The 19,645-nt window shown below is 44.2% G+C and overlaps 1 protein-coding gene across 1 annotated transcript; it reads right to left on the bottom strand.

Annotated features, from left to right (window-relative positions):
- Window positions 1–1,603: 1,603 nt before the first annotated feature.
- LOC309537665 (uncharacterized protein) lies at window positions 1,604–13,350 on the bottom strand. Its single transcript, XM_082232556.1, has 3 exons — window positions 12,997–13,350; window positions 6,684–7,585; window positions 1,604–3,694 (listed from the first exon to the last, which is right to left on the bottom strand). Exons 2-3 carry the CDS (start codon window positions 7,557–7,559, stop codon window positions 2,786–2,788), a joined length of 1,785 nt encoding a protein of 594 aa, XP_082088682.1. The 5' UTR covers window positions 7,560–7,585; window positions 12,997–13,350; the 3' UTR covers window positions 1,604–2,785.
- Between the last annotated feature and the right edge of the window lie 6,295 nt (window positions 13,351–19,645).

The following is a 19,645-nucleotide window of genomic DNA, read 5'->3' as shown; positions in this document are numbered from 1 at the left end:
AGATTCACAAAATGTTTAGGGGTATACGTACCCCTACGGTCACCTAGGGGAAAAAAAGCACTGACCGTATTCCATTAGTTTTCCGGAAATGTAAGGAATCATTTCTGCAAGCTCAAATATAATGTAAAAAGGGGGAAATGGAAGAAACTGCTGCATGAATGCAGCCCAGGAGGCATAATGCAGTGTCTCAGAGAGATGCGTTTTTGAAGGACTTTGTTATGTGTTATGGTCTGAATTTGGCGATAAAGTTCATCACGGTTTTGTACCCATTCAGTTGAACCTTCCACCATTCCTTTGGCTGATGTTTCCAGAGACCTTCTTCTACAGAGCTTCCCTGCCACCCCCACCCCCATTTTGTACTGAAGCTTTTCAAATCGTGGAAATGTCCGATTCTGCTGATCCTGGCAGAATCCTGTCTCTTTGACTTCACTGATCCATAAATGCAATTAGACTTTGGTCCCTGTTGCTGTAGTTTACAGCAGGTGCTGGTGGACTTCAAGCTTGCAATATCTAGTTTGTGTTCTCCACCCTCCCTCCCTTTCCCCTGCCAGAACTCAGAGGTCTACTAGCTCGGGTCAAGTGAGGGGTGAACACAGAATTGAGGGAGAGGATACACCTGAGTGTATTTCAACCCAGAAATTTGTTTTCTCTACTGGAACTGAGCTCAAAGTCCTTTCTCGTAAAAACCTTTCCAGCTCTCCTCCACCTGCAAGCTTTCAGCAGCCTAGTTAGGCGGAGGGAAAGTTGTTGTCCTTGTTCTTTTTTTATTATTAGCTATGGTATTATGACTGATTCATCACTTTTTGAAAATGAAATTTAAACTCCGAACGACTTTTAATGCCAAAATTTTAATGCAAGAATTAAAGCCGGTATAAAGCCAAAACAAAAGCTGAAAATATTGATATGCTTCAAAGGGCAGTCTAACACGTCCTTTCTCCTAAAATAGGCCCAAATTATCTAAAATTGCGATCCAGTATGGTGCAATGGTTAGTGTGTTGAACTAGAGAGCAGGGTTTGAATCCCCGCTCAGCCATGAAGCTCACTGGGTGACCTTGGACCAGTCACCATGTCTCAGCCTAACCAACCTCACAGCTATCTGCCAATCTCCCATTCCCATCACCCTTCTGAGTAATACCCCTCCCCACCTTCTCACTATATAGAAGGATCTGGCAACTTCTGTTTCAGTGTATCTGAAGAAGTGTGCATGCACACGAAAGCTCATACCAAGAACTAACTTAGTTGGTCTTTAAGGTGCTACTGGAAGGGATTTTTTTATTTCAACCTCACAGGGTTGTTGTAAGGATAAAATGGGGAGGAGGAGAACCTTGTGTACCACCTTGAACTCCTTTGAAGATAAAGGTGGTATATATCCCCGTCTTGCTAAGGTGGTATATACCCCCGTCTTGCTAAGTAAAATTTTACTGGGACTTTCACCCACTTGTATTCACTTAAATAGTGGAAATGAATAAACAGTGGAAGCAGGCCTGATCCTCCAGGCATTTTGCAGTTCTCCTCAACCCCGTAGAGTTGTGAAATCAGAATTAAACATTTGAAGCACATTTCTCTCTTGTGTCTTCTGTGGAATTAAATTTTTGTTGCAGGTTTGTTTGTTTTTTTAAGTCCAACATTCCAAATGGGTGGGTGGATTCCCCCAAAACATGGACAGCTTCATAAGGACCAGAAAGCCATTTCCCCAATAAGAACTTGCTGTGCAGTAAGCCACATACAAAATAGTCTATAGAGATATGAAGCTGAAGGATTTTTTGATTGGCTTGGAGGGATTTTAAGCAATGTAGCGTAATAGCAGATCCGTAAAGCGGGTGGGGGAACTACACAGACCAAGACTTCATTAGCGCTGGTGACTTAAGTATAACTCTCACAAGTGTTACCAGTGTATATATGAACAGAAATAAATGGAGACTGGAGCAAAAGCCTCTGTCAATATTAGTTCGTGTAATTAAAATTATATCAATATCCATATTTTTCAGATTAAGGCTTCACATAGGATTTTCACCGCCTGCTCACTTTATTAAACATTGTGTTCGTCAAAAGTATGTGCCCTCACAAATCCGAGATGAGTATATGAAGTATTTTAATTAACGCTTCCCTTTCACAATACCTGTGCAGAGCTCCGTAAAAGATGATCAGCAATAGACTCTAGGGGTAAGAAGAGAGGGCGAGTTCATTCTGTTGCTAACATTTTAGGTCATGTAGCTTTTAATGTGAACTAGCTTGTTGGCAGCTAAGATATTTGAATTCTAAAATTCCCATTTCCTTAGAGTTAATAAGCCCAAATGAGTCATTTTTTTCATGGATGCATTGTATCCTTTGTAGGGCTGCCCCATTTTATGTTAATAAAGGAAGGCAGTTTGCTTAAAAATGTTCCTTTAGACGAGCTTCCTGTATTGAAATGACTGGAGTATCCCTCGTTCACACATTAGTTCAGGGTACGCATTGGAGCAAGTCCTGCTTTGAATTCAGATCCATGTAACTTAATAAAACGTGAAAAGCAGATTCCTCCATTCTGAAGTGCTTAAATCGTTTCAAAATTCATTATCCAAGACATGTTAAGTAATTTGCAGTCACTGGTTTGCATCTATACAGGGTTGTCAGTGCTGGTGAAAAAAACCCCACAATATACAATTATCCTCTTCTGCCTAACATGGGGTGCTTACAGCTTATGGACAGGTTTTAATCATAACTGCAATTTACAGAATGATGGATTTAAGAAGATGATAAAACTTGTTGCAATTGCATAGCATTGTGCCGTGTTTTGTTTTCTACACTAGATGGTATACGTCGCTTTGATGTTAATAGGAACAAGCTTGTTCTCCAGAGTTATACCAAATTTCTCTCTCAGTGTTTTCTCCACCTCATCATCGCTCAGCGTTGTGTGCTTCACCAGATCTGTGCCTTCCGTGTGGTTAAATTTTGTCTCCACTAGTGTCCATCCAATTAAAGCCCTAAACCCATCATTTGTCTGGAGGCTGCAGATAGATTTCTTGGTAAACACGGAATCTGGGGACGTTTGGAGATAGGAGCACTGGAACCGAAAGTCTTCTACTGTCCTTGGCTCAAGGCTGAACAGGTAGATACTCCTGCGCTCCCTTTTTTCCAAGAGATCTGAGTTGGCAAAGGTTTGACTGGGAATGTATTGCTTCCTTCTTATTTTCTCATAGTACCAAATACCGTTGTCTTCTGTGAAACGAAAGATCCCAGGCATTTGTGGCTGGTCTTTGCCGGACACCAGCTCCAACGGTTGCCACATTTGGTAGGAGACACCAAAGCCTGCGTCAACGATGTAAGCCCTCTCGTCAATGACCACCTTGATGATGAGATGGGTCATCTGAGTGGCATAGGTGTTTTGCTGCGGGTTGTAAACATAAGCTCCCAGTATGGTGGTGTTATATCCCAGCTTTTTCAGAACCCAAGACAAAAGCTGGTTGTTCTCCATGCACCAACCCCCTCGTTTTTCCTTCACAATCTTGTTGTAAACATGATCTAAGTCTAGAGTAATCGTCTCCCCGCAGTGGATGCTGAGGTTTTCAAAGGGCACAGCTCGTATGTGGTGCTGGAAGATCGCCGCTAAGGTTCCAAAATCCAGTTTTTCGAGAGAGCCTTTGTAGCTAATCCTTGTGAAATATTCTTCAATGTTCATGTTTCCTGGAAGGCAAATGTTAAAGCAGCTAATTAAAAATTATGACAGCCTGAAAGGCTTCTTTCCCCGTCCTGCCAGCTTGCACAGTGGTTTCTCTGAATATATTTAAGGAGAGTAGCATCAAAGAAATTGCATAGCTGAAGCAGAGAAGTGCAGGAACAAATGCCTGTTTAGATCTACTAAGTGCCTAACAAAGACTCTCCTTTGATAGTGCTCTGTTCTTGCAACCTGGTATGCATGTGTTGAGTATGGTGAACTGGTTTGTTTGCGGGGGTTGTGTTTTCTGCATCAGTAACAAGGGCTGCAGCTCTCTTGCAGAGCAGGTGCTTTGCATAAAGAAGGTTCCAGGTTTCTTAACATCTCGAGGTAGGGCCATGAAAGATTACTGTGGAAGGGTAACTGCCAGTCAGTATAGGCAATATTATGTTATATGGACAAATGATCTTGGTATAAAACTGCTTCCTCTGTCTAAGCCCCTGTAGAGCCGCCACCACCACCTAAAGTGAACAAATAGATTAATGGTCTGACTCAGTCTAAGTAGTTTTACACATTCAGCAGAAATTTACACATGATTTAAGATATTTATTTACAGTCGTGCCTTGGAAGTTGAATGGAATCCGTTCTGGAAGTCCCTTTGACTTCCAAAATGTTCGAAAACCAAAGCACGACTTCTAATGGCTGCAGGAAGTTCCTGCAGCCAATCGGAAGCTGCAGAAGCCCCATTGGATGTTCGGCTTCCAAAAATAGTTTGTAAACAGTCACTTCTGGGTTTGTGACGTTTGGGAGCCAAAACGTTTGGGAACTGAGCTGTTTTACTTCCAAGGTGCAACTGTACTGCTGTTATGGGAACATTTCAAGATGGTGTACAGTTGCATAAAATGCAATTCAAAAATAAACAAATACAACACAAAAATATACAAACTGTTTTAAAATCAAGCTCAATCAGTATACTTAGAATTGCTTAAAATTCTACAGCGACTAACATCAACAGCCAGTGAAGGCAAGTAAGTGTTCTGCATCCAATGAAATGATTTCAAAGTTGTTGCATTTCTTATTTCTGGAGGAGGCCATTCCAGCACCACGACAGAAAAGATCAGGTTCTCGGTTGTGGCCAGATGTAGATCTGCAGGCTATAGCAGAACTAGGAGGGCCTATCCAAAATCCAAGGGTCTACACCAGTTAAAGTTGCTCTTAAAAGCTTTTTTTAAAAACAACAAAACAAAAAATATCTTACCTCTTAAGATATTGATCTGTTTTTGTTTTGAGATTTCCCTGTGCTTTTCGGATTGCAGTCTGCTGTACTGCGTGTATAAAGAGCTGAGCTGAATTTTTCAACTTCAGATCTGCAAAGACCTTAATTCTTCCGTTCTTCCCCTCTCTCTCTCGTCTTATTGGGGGTTGGTCATTAAAAAGCTTGGAGGGGAGAAAGTCCACCTGAAATGTCTGCTCATATTCCAGTTCCACTGATCCATGAACTGATTGAACTTTGGTTCTTAACTTTTTAAAAGAGGTGTCCTAACCCGACAAAACAGCTTGCTTGATATGAGAAACAGCTAGACACATAATATGGGGCATTGGACCACTGAAATCAGTAGCTTGTATCCAGCATTGCAGAGTCGCTCCCTCATGATATAGTGATGGTGAAAAACTTGGATGGCTCGAAAAGAGGATGAGACAAATTCATGGAGAATAAGGCTATCAATAGGTACTAGCCAGGATGGCTATGCTGTGTCTCCATGCTCAGAGACAGTAACACTTCTGAATTAGTTACTGAAGCTGCAGGAGGGTAGAGCTGCTGTTGTGCCTTTGTTCTGCTTGTAGGCTTCTCATGGGCATCTGGTTGGCCACTGAGAACAATGATGCTGCATTAGATTTGGCCAGGTACCACAGGGATCTTTATGCTTCTTAAGTTCTAGTGAGAGTATCCTTATTGAAATTAATGGACCTAAATGGAGGAGACTCTTGAGAGTCCCATGGACTGCAAGAAGATCAAACCTATCCATTCTTAAGGAAATCAGCCCTGAATGCTCACTGGAAGGACAGATCCTGAAGCTGAGGCTCCAATACTTTGGCCACCTCATGAGAAGAGAAGACTCCCTGGAAAAGACCCTGATGCTGGGAAAGATGGAGGGCACAAGGAGAAGGGGATGACAGAGGACAAGATGGTTGGACAGTGTTCTTAAAGCTACGAACATGAATTTGACCAAACTGCAGGAGGTAGTGGAAGACAGGAGTGCCTGGCGTGCTCTGGTCCATGGGGTCACGAAGAGTCGGACATGACTAAATGACTAAACAACAACAAATTAATTTCAATGGGTTGTTGCTGACTAAATCCTTCTCAGAGTAGACCTATTAAAATTAACATCTCTAAGGCAGTCAGTGGGTCTACTCCAAATAGAATTAATGTTGGTTGCAACCCATATAGCTGAGTGGTTCCAGTTGAGCCATGGCAGGTTCCCATCTCCCTTTTTGACTTCTCTCAAAGCCCTCCCACCAGAATAAAAAGTTTTAAAAATGTGGTATAAACAAGATGCCTTTGTCTATTTTTTCTCCCTAAGATGAAGACTGCCCTGATTAACAGCTGGGTTTTATATTGTTAAATGTGGTGAATCAATAATTGAATGTTCCTGCTTCCTAACATCTGCATTCCTAACATCAAATGTTTGCTATCTCTCCCCCCCCCCCCGCCCCCATTTTAGGATTTAGGATTTTTTCTCATGGGGCAACACAGCAACCTTTACATTTTGTTGATGTTATCTTCTTTATTTTCAGCATGAGTTGGTGATAAAAATTACTGTTGATTTCACACTCCATCATAGCAAGGAATGGCAAAATATGAATCAAGAGAAACATTATTACATTGATCATCATCATTATGTCTAGTTGAGATTCCTGCATTGAAGGGGGTTGTACTAGATGACTCTCAGGGTCCCTTCCAACTCTACAATTTCTATGATTGTGTGATCCAAGCATCATCCTCCCAATTTGCTTTGAGTGTTTGTAGCTCTGGTAGCTCTTCAAATCAAAACATGGATATCAAGCTGGTGTTAACGGGGACAAGCTTCTTATCTAATCTTATGTTGAATCGCTCCTTCAGAGTTTTCTCCACTTCCTCATCAGTAAGGGTGGTGCTTTTCACCAGATCCACGTGGCCCTTGTAATTATATGTGGTTTCCGTCAACGTCCACCCAATCAAAACCTGAAAGCCGCTGGTGGTCTGCAGGCTACAGATAGACTTCTTCACAAACAGGGAATCTGGAGCAGTTTGAAGATGCAGGTTCATAGGCCGAAACTCTTCTATCGTCCGTGGCTGTAGGGTAAATGAGAAAACTTTCTTGCAGGTCATGTTTTCTGGGGTAACAGAGGAGGGGAATCTGTTGTCGGTACCTACTGTGCACTGCTTGCGCTTCATTTTGTCAAAATACCACACTCCATTGTCTTCAGTGAAGCGGAAGATGCCCGGTGTCTGAGGCTGATCTTTCCCAGACACCAGTTCCATTGGCTGCCACATTTGGTAGGCTATCCCAAAGCCGCCGTCCACAATGTAGGCCTTGCCATCAATCACCACTTTCAGCAGGAGGTGATTCATGTCTTTCTCATAGGTGTCTTGAGGAGGGCTGTAAACGTAGCCTCCTAAAAGGCTGGTATCGTAGCCCATTGTCTGAAAGACCCAGAATAAGAGGTGGTTGTTCTCCATGCACCAGCCACCACGATTCCGCTTCACAATTTTGTCGTAGACTGATTCTAAGTCTATCTGAATGGTTTCGCCGCAGTGCATGCTGAGGTTTTCAAACGGCACCGATCGGATGTGATGTTGAAACACCACTGTTAACGTTTCTAAATCCAGGCATTCCAGGGGACCTTTGTAGGAAATTCTTGCAAAATACTCCTCGATATTCATGTTGATGAGTTTTTCCTCCTCCTGTCCTGGAGATGGTGGGGAGAGAGAGAGAGAGAGAGAGAGAGAGAGAGAGAGAGAGAGAGGAATAATTAGATTATTCTACCTCCTTGCATGATCTCTGTTCTATTTTACAGTTGTTGGTAATGATGATACTTTCAAGTGTACAAAGTGTTCGTATGTTTTATATAGCTATTCTTCTAACTCTATAAGGCATGGTTGGGGAACCTGTGGCCCTGCAGATATTGTTGGACTACAGATCCCATCCCCTCTGGTCGTTGGCCATGCTGGCTGGCACAAGTGGGAGTGGAGTCCCAACAACTTGTAAAGTATGTTCAAGTGTTTGCCTGAACACATGAAAGCTGCATCAGGCACAGAATGACACACACAAGTCCTGTTCCCAACATACCCATGCACATCACCCCACATACTGAGTCCCTGGTCTTCCCTGTGTTGGACCAGAAACAAAGGTAGCTGCCATATACTGCCATATACCATTGGTCCATCTAGCTCCATAAATTGTCCACTCTAACTGGCAGTGGCTCTCCATCCTTATACATTCCATCTCTACCTGGCACCTTCTGTGTGCAAAACAGATGCTCTGTCACTGAGCTATGGCCTTTCCACACTCCACTTGAACACAAGCAGAACTCTCTGCAATTGAGGACTCTGATAAAGCAAGAACTTGCATTGCATGGGGAGTTTGCATAATTGTGTTCAAGCAAATGTGAGTGGAAGTCCTCTGCAGATCTTCCTCAGTGAACACAGGGATGTTTGGGGGTTGGAGGGGAAACACAGGGGTGTTTAGGGGTTGGAGGGGAGGTGCAATGTGAACCGCTTATCCCCATTCACACTTTGAGTTTTTCCCTTTAGTAGTGGGAAACAGGATTCAGCCAGTGGGCTAGATCCTTAACCTCCTCCATGTCCTGCGGACCAGCTTTGAAAGATTGGACCTCCCACCTGTCAACCACATAAAGACACAATGACTTCAGGGGACCCATTTTCCTTTGCTGCCCATGGTTTGAAATCCGTAGTGCCTGTGGATGCTGCTTTTAAGCCCAGCCGTGTGTGTGCCTATCTGCACCTCATCTCATGTCATATGATGTCCGGTGCATGACAGGCAGGTCTAACTTGACCCTTGGGCTCGGCTCAAGGTCTCCCACCATTCCTCTAGAGGACCACAGATTCCTCATCCCTCTTGTAAGGTCAGTATTATTATACCCCATATTATGGAAGGGAGGACTAAAGGGGGGCTTGTCTTCATATTGCCAAATGATCTCATGGGAGAGATAATGTTTAAAGCAGGGACTCCCTGAGTCATATGGAGCTCAGTCTCCTAACCACTTTGCTAAACCCGTTATTAAGAGAACAAGGGTTGATTCACAAAGCAATTGTGGTCCCCAGCTACCTGTAATCAGGTGAACATGACTGTTCAGGCTTATTTACAAACAGCCCCCTGCCAATTGTCAAGCTGTAGTGTTAAATATCAGAAAGCTTTAAGGGCAACTTTCCCCGTTCCTTTGAGTGTACTTCCGGAATGCAGACATAAATAAAAAGCACTGGTTCATAACTAATTTAACTTGCATAGAACTTTGGCACAACAGTGTTGTTGTTTCTTTTCTCCATCCACTGCAAGGTTCTTGGGTCACACACACCCACTCTCTGCCAATCGACACCCCCCTTTCCTGAAAGAAGCACACTGAGCTGTGATTACTTGTACGGAAAGAGTAGTGTTGAAATGTCAATCTCTTTTTGCTTTCTGTTATTTAAGTTTAGGATTTTTTAATTTTTAAAAAATCCAAGTTTATTTGCAAACTGAAAGCACCCTATTCCTCATCACCAGGAAAGAGTGAATCTCTCAATTTCCAGTTTCTCATTGTCCCAATCTTATATTCAGCTCCATATTCCTGCATATCTCTGGGTTGTTCTTGTTTTAAAGTGCCCATGAAAATTTGTCAGCATTTCAATGGGTACCTTTCCCAATATACACTTTTCTATTTTCCTAACAGACATAATTTTACAAACCAACCCTCCTAATTTAATTCATTTTCATCAGTCATTGCTGATCTAGTATATGTGTATTTGAACACATTAAAGGTAAAGGTAAAGAGACCCCTGACCATTACGGTAGGTCCAGTCGTGAACGACTCTGGGGTTGCGGCGCTCATCTCACTTTATTGGCCGAGGGAGCCGGTGCTTGTCCGCAGACAGCTTCCGGGTCATGTGGCTAAGATGACTAAGCTGCTTCTGGTGAACCAGAGCAGCGCACCGAAATGCCGTTTACCTTCCCGCTGGAGCGGTACCTATTTATCTACTTGCACTTTATGCTTTCGAACTGCTAGGTTGGCAGGAGCTAAGACCGAACAATGGGAGCTCACCCCGTCATGGGGATTCAAACCGCCGTCCTAGGCTCTGTGGTTTAACCCACAGCGCCACCCACATCCCATTGTGTCCAAAGACAGCAGCAGATGGAGGGGTCAATCCTCAGTTTTCTCCCAGATCGTTCTGATTTTGTAGATTGTTCCTGTTATTATCATGTGTTTTTGTACTGATTGATTATAGTTTTCTTCATTTTAAGTGCTTTGAGCATGAAAATGGAAAGGCGGGATATGAAATAAAGAAGAAAGTATTTGGTTAGCGAACTGCATTGCAAAATTCAGAGCGTGTTTTGGGTTGTGTATTGTTTTGGAGAGGGTGAATTAGGTAGGTTTGCTTTCAGCTGAGAACTCAGTCAAATTTCTTACCACCCTGACACTTCCTTTCCAGCAATCCCACTGAGGTTCTGATCTTCTGCCTTAGTAACTCTTGAGTCTGTAGAGCTGCCATTACTAATAAGTCATGGAAAACAGCTTGGTCCCTGTTTGTGGAGCCATTGGGGCAGGACTTGGGAAGGAAGTCCAAGGTTCAGCAGAATGAGCAGGAGGACTTCACCCCTCAATCCCCACATTGCTAAGGTTGCATTCAAACGTGGGTATTATTGTGATAGTTTTCCTGATTACAATGCTAGTTAAACTCTGAGACCATTTTGTTAAACTGTGGTACTCACTCTCCCAGGAAGCAGAGATGGTCAACAAACTAGATGGCTTTAAAAGATGATTTGACAAATTCATGGAGGCAAACGCTGTCAATGGCTAGTAGTCATGATGGGTATGCTGTGCCTTCACAGTTGGAGGCAGAAATCCTTCTGAATGCCAGTTGCTGGAAACAACAGGAGGGGAGGGTCTCTTGTGCTTGGATCCTGCTTGCGGGCTTCCTATAGGCACCGGCCTGGCCACTGGGAGAACAGGATGATGGACTAGATGGGCCAATGGCCTGATCCAGGAGGCTCTTCTTGCGTACTTAACACTAGCAATTCTATCCTAGATACTAAGGTTCCTTTGATAGCTGTTGTGTTATGGAACTTTAGCTTTCTGATTGATCTGTTGCGCTAGCATTTTAAATAACAGGAATGACTGTATCCTGGGATACTAGACCAGATTTCATCATGTGAAATTACAGCACAAAACTCCTGCAATTTTCCAGCTCTTGCAAGCAGCGAATAACATGAATAACATGAAGTGAATAACATGGAACTGAGCACTCAACTTGCACTAGATTCCAGTACTTTTCCAGAAGTGGCTTTTATGTCATGTGGAGTATCACGTAAAACGTGGAAATTATCCAATAAGGAAATGTCAGGGGAAAATGGAATAATTTGCCTGAACCCATTTTGAAGTAAGTGATGGAATACACATTGCCATCTAAAAGGACCCCGAAACCAGGAAGGTTTCTCTAAATGGACTATACTGACCAGATGTTTGGAAGCTGTGGCTGGATGGTTACGTGGGAGCCAGTTGAAGTTAAATCCTTTGAAGACAAAGGTCCTCTGGCTGGGTCAGGACGACATGGGGTTGGGGGGCAGTTAGCACCAGCGCCTTCTGTCAGGAATCTGGGCATAACCTTTGACACCTCCCTCTCTATGGAGGCGCAGGTTGCAGCTACAGCAAAGGCGGCATTTTTCCACCTCCGCCGTGCTAAGTAGTTGGTCCCTTACCTTTCCCGCCCTGATCTTGCCACTGTGATCCATGCGACAGTCACCTCCAGATTTGATTATTGTAATTCGCTCTATGCAGGGCTGCCTGTGAAGCTGACTCAGAAACTCCAGCGGGTGCAGAATGCTGCGGTGAGGCTCCTTATGGGGTCCTCGCCGCAGAATCACATTCATCCAGTGCTATACCAGCTGCACTGACTCCCGGTGGAGTACAGGATCAGGTTTAAGGTGCTGGCTTTAACCTTTAAAGCCCTATATGGCCTAGGACCCTGATACCTACAGGACCGCCTCTCCTGGTATGCCCCGCAGAGGAGCTTACGGGCAGCAAACAATGACACCTTGGAGGGCCCGGGCCTCAAGGAGGTTAGGCTGGCCTCGACCAGGGCCAGGGCCTTTTTGGCCCTGGCCCCAACCTGGTAAAACGCTTTGTCGCAAGAGACCAGGGCCCTGCAGGACTTGACATCTTTCTGCAAAGCCTGAAAGATGGAGCTGTTCCGCCAGGCCTTTGGTCAGGGCTCAGTCTGACCCCCCCTTTTTTACAAGACCCTGCATGTAAGTCGCCTCTCTAACTCTTCTCACCAGCTCATATGAGACCAACACAAATAGCTGGGCCTGGTGAGCACTTAATGTTCCCAACCCCTATAGGTATAATTCGTGGGTTGCCATCTGATTTTATTCTGAGTTTAAATCTGATTTTAAGCTGTATTTTAATTGATTGTCTGTTTTTATGTTCTAATGTATTATATACTTTGATGTTAGCCACCCTGAGCCCGGTCTTGGCCAGGGAGGGTGGGATACAAATAAAATATATTATTATTGTTAGTATTGTTATTGTTATTATTGTTATTGTTATTATTATACACTCTTCTTTTTAAAGAGTCTGAAGAAATCCAGTTCCTAGCAGCTTGTTTATAACTCAGTTGGCATGCACAATTGTTGACTCATATTGTTCCCGTCCTGTTGGTGTCTTAACAAAACAGCTGAGTCATCCCTTCAAACCCCTTTTTGGTTTAGACTTACCATATTTAAGAGACACGATTCTAAATCAACCTTGAACCATTTCATCTCACCCTTATGCAACAGGCAGCCATTTTTCCTGTGTCTGTGCAAGTGTATATGTGTGTGTTTAGAAAGTGTTTTTAAGAATGGTTTTTAACTGCTGATCCTGTCTCTTGTAATTGCTTTTATGGAATTGCAATTTAAAAAAATGGTCTCAGCTACCCTGTGTGATGCATTTACATGAAAAATGCTCTCTAATTAAAAAATAAATAAATGCACATACACACACACACAGAGAGAGAGAGAGAGAGAGAGAGAGAGAGAGAGAGAGAGAGAGAGAGAGAGAGAGAACTCCCTCACCAGCAAAACTGTATTCAGTAAGAGATTCTAGTGTTTGCTAAAGTGCCTTACCTTCTAGCGTGCCTTTCACTTGCACAGGGAATACAGGAGGATCAAGTTTCTCAGTCTCCTTGAATGATTTGCTAAAAAGTGGGAGGATCACACAAACCCCTCTGGCTCCTGTTTCACCAAAGCCAAAAGTTTCAGAAGTCAAATCTGTCCTAGAAATCCATACCAGCGTCCCTTTATTTCTCTCTTCTGAGTCAAAGAGGGCAAAAGCCGAAGAGAGAGTGGAGCTTTGCAGTTTCTAACTGCGTAAGCTGTTTTCTTATCTTCCCCTTTTCCACTGCCAAGAAAACATGTCCTACCCTGGATTTCCAGTTGGTAAAACCAGATGGAGTTGTTTTGATACACAAGAGTGGGTTAGTCTGACTGCTGCAGTCATTTTTGTTTTGTACACCACCACCCAAACTGTTACGGGGGGCATGTTCACTGAATGACATTGGACCAGGTCACAGAATCATTGAGTAGAGAGGGACTTCCAATGTCATGTAATCTAGGGTTGCCATATGTAATGGTTCTAGTGGTTGCTCGTGCGTAAATCGGCACTACACCTTGCTGGGTTGCCTGAGTGAACCCTTTCTGTCTGGACAGCCACTCGCCCGCGGCTGTCTCAATCGCTGGCAGAATCCGTCAGTGGGCATTTCTTGAACTTCTTCCAGCATAGAAGCTCTTTGATGCCTAATCTCTGCCTATTCTCCCTGCGTGGAAGCCTTCTGCGCAGGGAGGGTGTGGGCAGCGGAGGACCCATGCTCTCCCCGCTGGTCCCCGGCGAGGAGTCATGGAGCCACCTCGCCGATTCCCCCATCTACCCCCCTTCTCCACTGGTGCTATGCTGATTTCCTTCCCCAGCAGATGGGCTGCCTCTCTCCCTCCCGGGACGCTCTCCGGAACCCCTCTGGAGCCCTCCCTCTCCCTCTGGCTCCGATGGCAGTTCCCTGACACCATATTTCAAAAAGTGAAAATCCATACACAAAAGTTGTTGGGCATAAACGACACTGCCAACATAGGTTGCCATACATCTGGATTTTCATACATTTTGCCAATTTCCACCCAGACACTGCTTGCGACTACAGTATTCCGGGTATGTCAGCAAATTCCGGACATATGGCAATTCTAATCTAGCCTAACCTCCTGGCAATGCAGGAAACCCATTACTACAGCACACCTGACAGCTGACCCTTCAAGCTCTGTGTAAAAATCTCTTATCAGCGGGGAGGTCCCTACCTCTGAGCTTTGCCTACCTAACAGGATTGGGGTGATAATAAAATCAGGCTGGGGTGAAACACATGTGCCACCTTGAGCTTCTTTGAGGAGTAGAGTAAAAAATGTAATGAGTAACAGCAGTAAATTTTAAAACCCTTCGCACAGAATGCTCCATGGCTCCTGATGGAAGAAGTGCTGTCTTCCCATAGCTTCTGATGGGGGAAGTACCATTCACTCATGGCTCTCATTGAAGGAGGTATCATCTGTCCATGGCAGACCCTCCAAGTGCCCCTATTTTCCAGGGACTGCCCCAGTTTCTGATTTGATCCCAGAATGTCCCCCTTTTCTTTAGAATGTTCCTATTTTCATCAGAGAAATGTTGGAGGGTATGCCATGGCTGTTGATGGAGGAATTACCTTATTTCCCCATCTATAAGATATACCCATGTATAAGAAGACCCCGTATTTTTTGAGCCCAAAATTAAGAAATAAATATTTTAAACAGCAAACACCGAAGCAAGCTGTGTAATGGTGGCTGCTTCTTTCAGCCCACCCTGGGTGCCATCACTGAGCTCCTTGCAGAGGAGGGGAGGGGCACACCGCGGAGCCTCCAGAGTCTGCCTGCCCTCTCCCACTCAGCCGCCCTACAGCTGGGGAAGAGGCAACATAGTGCCTGTGCATGCCCAAGGGGCAGTGTGCTCCCCTGGATGTTTGCTCCCTGGATGTTTGAGAGTGGAGCAGAAAAAGTCAATTTAAATTCTGCCGTCAGGGATACGCTCTCCCTCATGCTCAGCTGCCTGGCTCCACGCCAGCTCCGCCGCCATTCCAGTTGGCCAAGGGGATCGAAGTCATCTCACCCCTCTGCGCCTTGCCCAGCAGAGAAACTGCACATCTTGCACCCCTCCTGGGCAACTGCACTGCCCACCCACGACAAATGGGCCTCCCCCGATCTCCTGCCCCCTTCCCCCTTCATTTTGACAGATTGGAGGAGGTAGAGAACCCTATGTTTCAGTAGAGTGCATTGTGCCTAGGGTTGCCACCATTCCCTAGAAAAACGTGAGGGGTGGGAAGAAGGGGTTTGCACCTTGCCCGGCAGAGAAACCGCGCCCCTTGTGCCCCTCCTGGGCAACAGCCGCCCTCCCGTGACTCCCAAGCCTCCCCAAAATGAAGGGGGAAGGAGATCGGGGGAGGCTTGGGAGTCACAGGTGGACGGCCCATGTTCCTTCTTTTCTTCTTCTTTTGAACCAATTCCAACTGAAGTGTATTTTTGGTCCACACACTACCATCCCCCCCTCCACCTCTCCACAATACCATTGTGTCCATTTGGGAGGGATTTCTCACTGTTTAATACAAACTTTTCATTTTCTGTGTTGAAAGTGATTTCTGATCACCAGCACCACCTATTGGTGTGAGATGGTCATTTAAGTTCTCCTCTCAAATGAGAAAATTGTACGAACAATGGAAGAAATGAGGTGGTCATATGTGGGGCAGTCAACAAAGACCTTTTTATCAATGTATTTTATACGTTTATTTCAAATACTTTTAACCTGCTCTGCATTAGTTCAGACAGTATGTGGGGTGGGTGGAATGCAGAACACAAAATGAGAACAATCCAACCAAATCAGAAAATGAGTGTGGTGGTCCTCCAGAGTGCTTCTCCACAAGTGACAGAGGTGACACAGCTGTTGGTACAGCTACAGTGCCACCAGCATGTGGCATAGCGGTGGTGAGTGTCCCACTGGTGGTGGCCTGCGCCCTGGCCAACTCTCCTAGCAGATGATTTGGACTGTGGAAAGAAAGGATGAGATTACCCCTCCTCCATGCCTGAGTTCTTCAATGTGGTTCTCCCAGCCCCCACTCACACTACTCCTATGTTGTGAAATGTGATTTTTTCTGGGGGGGGGGGGTAGACCTGTTGGATTGGGGTATTGCCTGTTTGTGGGTGATGGGACACACACACACACACACACAGACAGACACACACACACACACACACACATATATTATACCTGTGGTCAGTGGTATTTTTCTAGAAAAAGATGTGTCACATATCACCACAAACTCTTCCCTTGTTATCTTACGACTTCCATTATCCCTCACCTTTGGCCATGCCTGCAGCAGGTTGGATTTGATGACCCTTTGGGTCCCTTCCATCACTTCAATCCTCTGATCTGATTCTATGCTGGAGCCTTTGGGAGTTGTAGTTCAGCAACAACTAGAGGGCCACAGATTTCCTATACCTGCTTTACTAGGGTAACCTGCTTTACTGCTTGCGGTTCAACAGCTTACCACACGGGGCAGCATTACTTCTCTGAATTTTGCAGCTCTGAATTCTCTAGCCATTGAATATGCGCATAGAAGTGTATACACCAGGGCAGGGGCTCCAGCTGTTGTTGGACTACAACTCCCATCACCCCTAGCTAGCAGATAAAGGTAAAAGACCCCTGGACAGGTAAGTCCATTCAAAGGGACTATGGGGTGCGGCACTCATCTCGCTTTTCAGGCTGAGGGAGCCTTACCTAGCTAGCAGGACCAGTGGTCAGGGATGATGTCAATTGTAGCCCCCAAAACCACTGGAGAACCAAGTTTGGGAAACCCTGCACTAGGATAAAAGTGCATATAGATGGATAGATGAAAATAACATACCAAAATGCATTATATTTGGTGAAATACAAAAATTACTTTCAAATACATATTTCAGGAGAAATTTGCACTAATTTTCATGAGGATTCTTTTACAAAAGAAGTTTGCAAAATGATGTGGAAATGTGGAGAACTGAATTTAACTTTGAGAAAGTGAGAAACAGAAAGATACAGAAACAGACATTTGCCCAGTTTTAACGCCTCTGCAATCCCATAGATCTGATGTTTGGAACAATTTCCACCTCTGGATGTTGCTGAACTACAGCTGCCGTCATCTCTGACAACTGGCTATGCCCACTGGTGCAGATGGGAGTTGTAGTTCAGTGAAATCTGGCGAACCAAACCTTTCTCATACCTTGTCGTGAAATAAATAACAAATATATATATATATATATATATATATATATATATATATATATATAAAATCACCCATCTTGCTGGGTTTCCCCAGCCACGCTTCTATTGAATAAATCCTTAGAAACCAATAATAACAATACTAAACAGTTTACAGTTATACCCAAATTAAAATAACTGCCAACCCCAACTAAACATTTAACCAACATCAACCTGACAAAAACAAAACAGAGAAACCAAATTTAGAACCATTTAAAACATTTTAGCCAGTTGCCCCAACCCAAGAGAGCATGCATGAGAAAGTAATGTGGGGGATTTCTAGATATGAATAACGAATCACCTGACTTCTTGCTTTGATGATGTTGCGTCCTGATGGCACATGCTTTGGCAATCCTCTGACACATATTTGGTGCATATATCTTTCCGACACTGTAATATGTGCCTCCTATGTTATTTCCTTATTCTTTGATAACATTACAAGTAGCAACAGAGCAACAGAGCTTATCAATGTGCAAATGATTCTGTAGTGCAACAGAGGGGTGGGGGGGTTGGAACAGATGGCCTTTGATCCCTTCTCAGTTTGATGCATCCATGATCCAAGGAGCCTTTGACGGAGTCTGATAAATACAAGGCCCATAAACAAACAGGGCCTTGGGGAAGGCCAGCAAGCTCCGTGGTGGTAGAACGTATTTGTAGAGGAGCTACAAAACACTGGCACTCCTATTCCTGGATCTCTGGTAGTGGGTCGAGGAAAGACCTTCTCTGGAGATTTTGGCAAGACTTTATTCAGACAGGGTTGGCTGCATTGGCCTCTGCCTTTAAGTAACTTCTGCCCTTCCAAGATGTTTTGGGAAACCAGGGCTGTGTAATCATTTCACAAGAAGCCTGACTAATAGCCATTGATAGGCTTCTCCTCCGTGAATTTGTCCAGTTCTCTTTTAAAGCCATTCAAGTTAGTGACCATTACTGCCTCCTGTGGAAGCAAGTTCCACAGTTTAAATATGAGCTGCATTAAGAAGTCTTTTCTTTTATCTGTCCTAAATCTTCTGACATTCATCTTCTTTGGATGTCCACAAGTTCTAGTGTTATGACAGTAGGAGGAAATCTTCTCTCGACACACTTTCTCCACCATTCAGGCAGGGGAAGATTCCCAAGACATAGGCTTTAAAATTACGGTAAGTCATGGTTTTGTGCCTCAGATCAGGTCTGTGCAAGGGGTGGGAGCACCTGGGTATACCTGCCCAGGCTTCGGTGGGCTAAGCTGGTTGGGGTCCCAGCCAGGGACTGGCTACTTCTTTGATTGAGTCTGTAACTTGATTCTAACAAGACTTTTGCCCCATGCTTCAGACTAGCTTTCCACGAGCCTGCCTCAGACTCTGCAGTTTTGACTCTAGCTCAACAGAATTGAGATTTCTCTCGGATGCTACAAGTGAAACATTAATGGCCACCAGATGTCACCATCATTTCATGTGTGCTGTTTAGGAAGCTGATAGACCGGAGACAATAAAAAAAGTGAGGTCCATGTAGAACAACTTTTAGTCAGCCTTTTTTGAGGTAAACAGCGCAAGCAGAAGGTAGAATGTGTGCCTTTGTAGAACCTACTTGTCAATGAACATGCTGGAAAGATTTGTCACGTTACCTCACTGGAACCACCCTTAAGACAAATGACCGTGTGCGTCTATTGCTCTTTGTTCTCTGTGCAAAGTAATTTTATAGTTGTAGTTTTCTTTTATTGGCTCACTTGAGATTTACAGGCCACATTCTGAGCAGTTCACAAGGCGCTGCAGCAGCTTGCAAGATAACACGAAACTAATAAACTGCAATAAAAGCAATACATAATCCAACGTAATTAACCTCAAGCAATATTATGTTGCTCCTACTTTCTAGGAGGGCCAAATCATGGTGATTTCTTGAAGGCCACACACTTTCCATACATTTCACGCCAAATCATTTTTTGTTGCAAAGCAGATCTTTACCTTTCATAACTACTTAAGAAAATAAGGCCCTTCTAGTCCAAAGGCCCTTGTGGTCTTCTGTTCTCACAGTGGCCAACATCCAGCTTCACTGAAGGTCCCTGTATTCTAGTGCATTGTTTCATATACCTTTATCAAGTCTACCTCACCTTTTTTATATACACTAAAGTGCCCCACACTTGGCAGGCAGAAATCAACAGCATGTCAAGCCTTGTTTTGATTGAAACATACAAGAGGGAAGATGGCTCAATAGCATTTTTGTTTTGTACACTACCACCAAAACTGTTATGCGGGGCATATTCACTGAGTGACATTGGACCAGCTCATAGAATCACTGATTAGGGAGAGACTTCCAGTGTCATCTTGGTAGGGTTGGTCACTGTGAGAACAGGATGCTAGACTAGATAGACCAATGGCCTAATACAGCAGCCTCTTATATTCTTATGTTCCTACTATTTGGAATTCTCTGCCCATAAATATTAGGCAG

This window comes from Podarcis vaucheri (assembly GCF_965113315.1).
Source record: "Podarcis vaucheri genome assembly, chromosome: 7".
Classification (NCBI taxonomy): domain Eukaryota; kingdom Metazoa; phylum Chordata; class Lepidosauria; order Squamata; family Lacertidae; genus Podarcis; species Podarcis vaucheri.
This window is presented reverse-complemented; position numbering and strand designations above follow the sequence as displayed.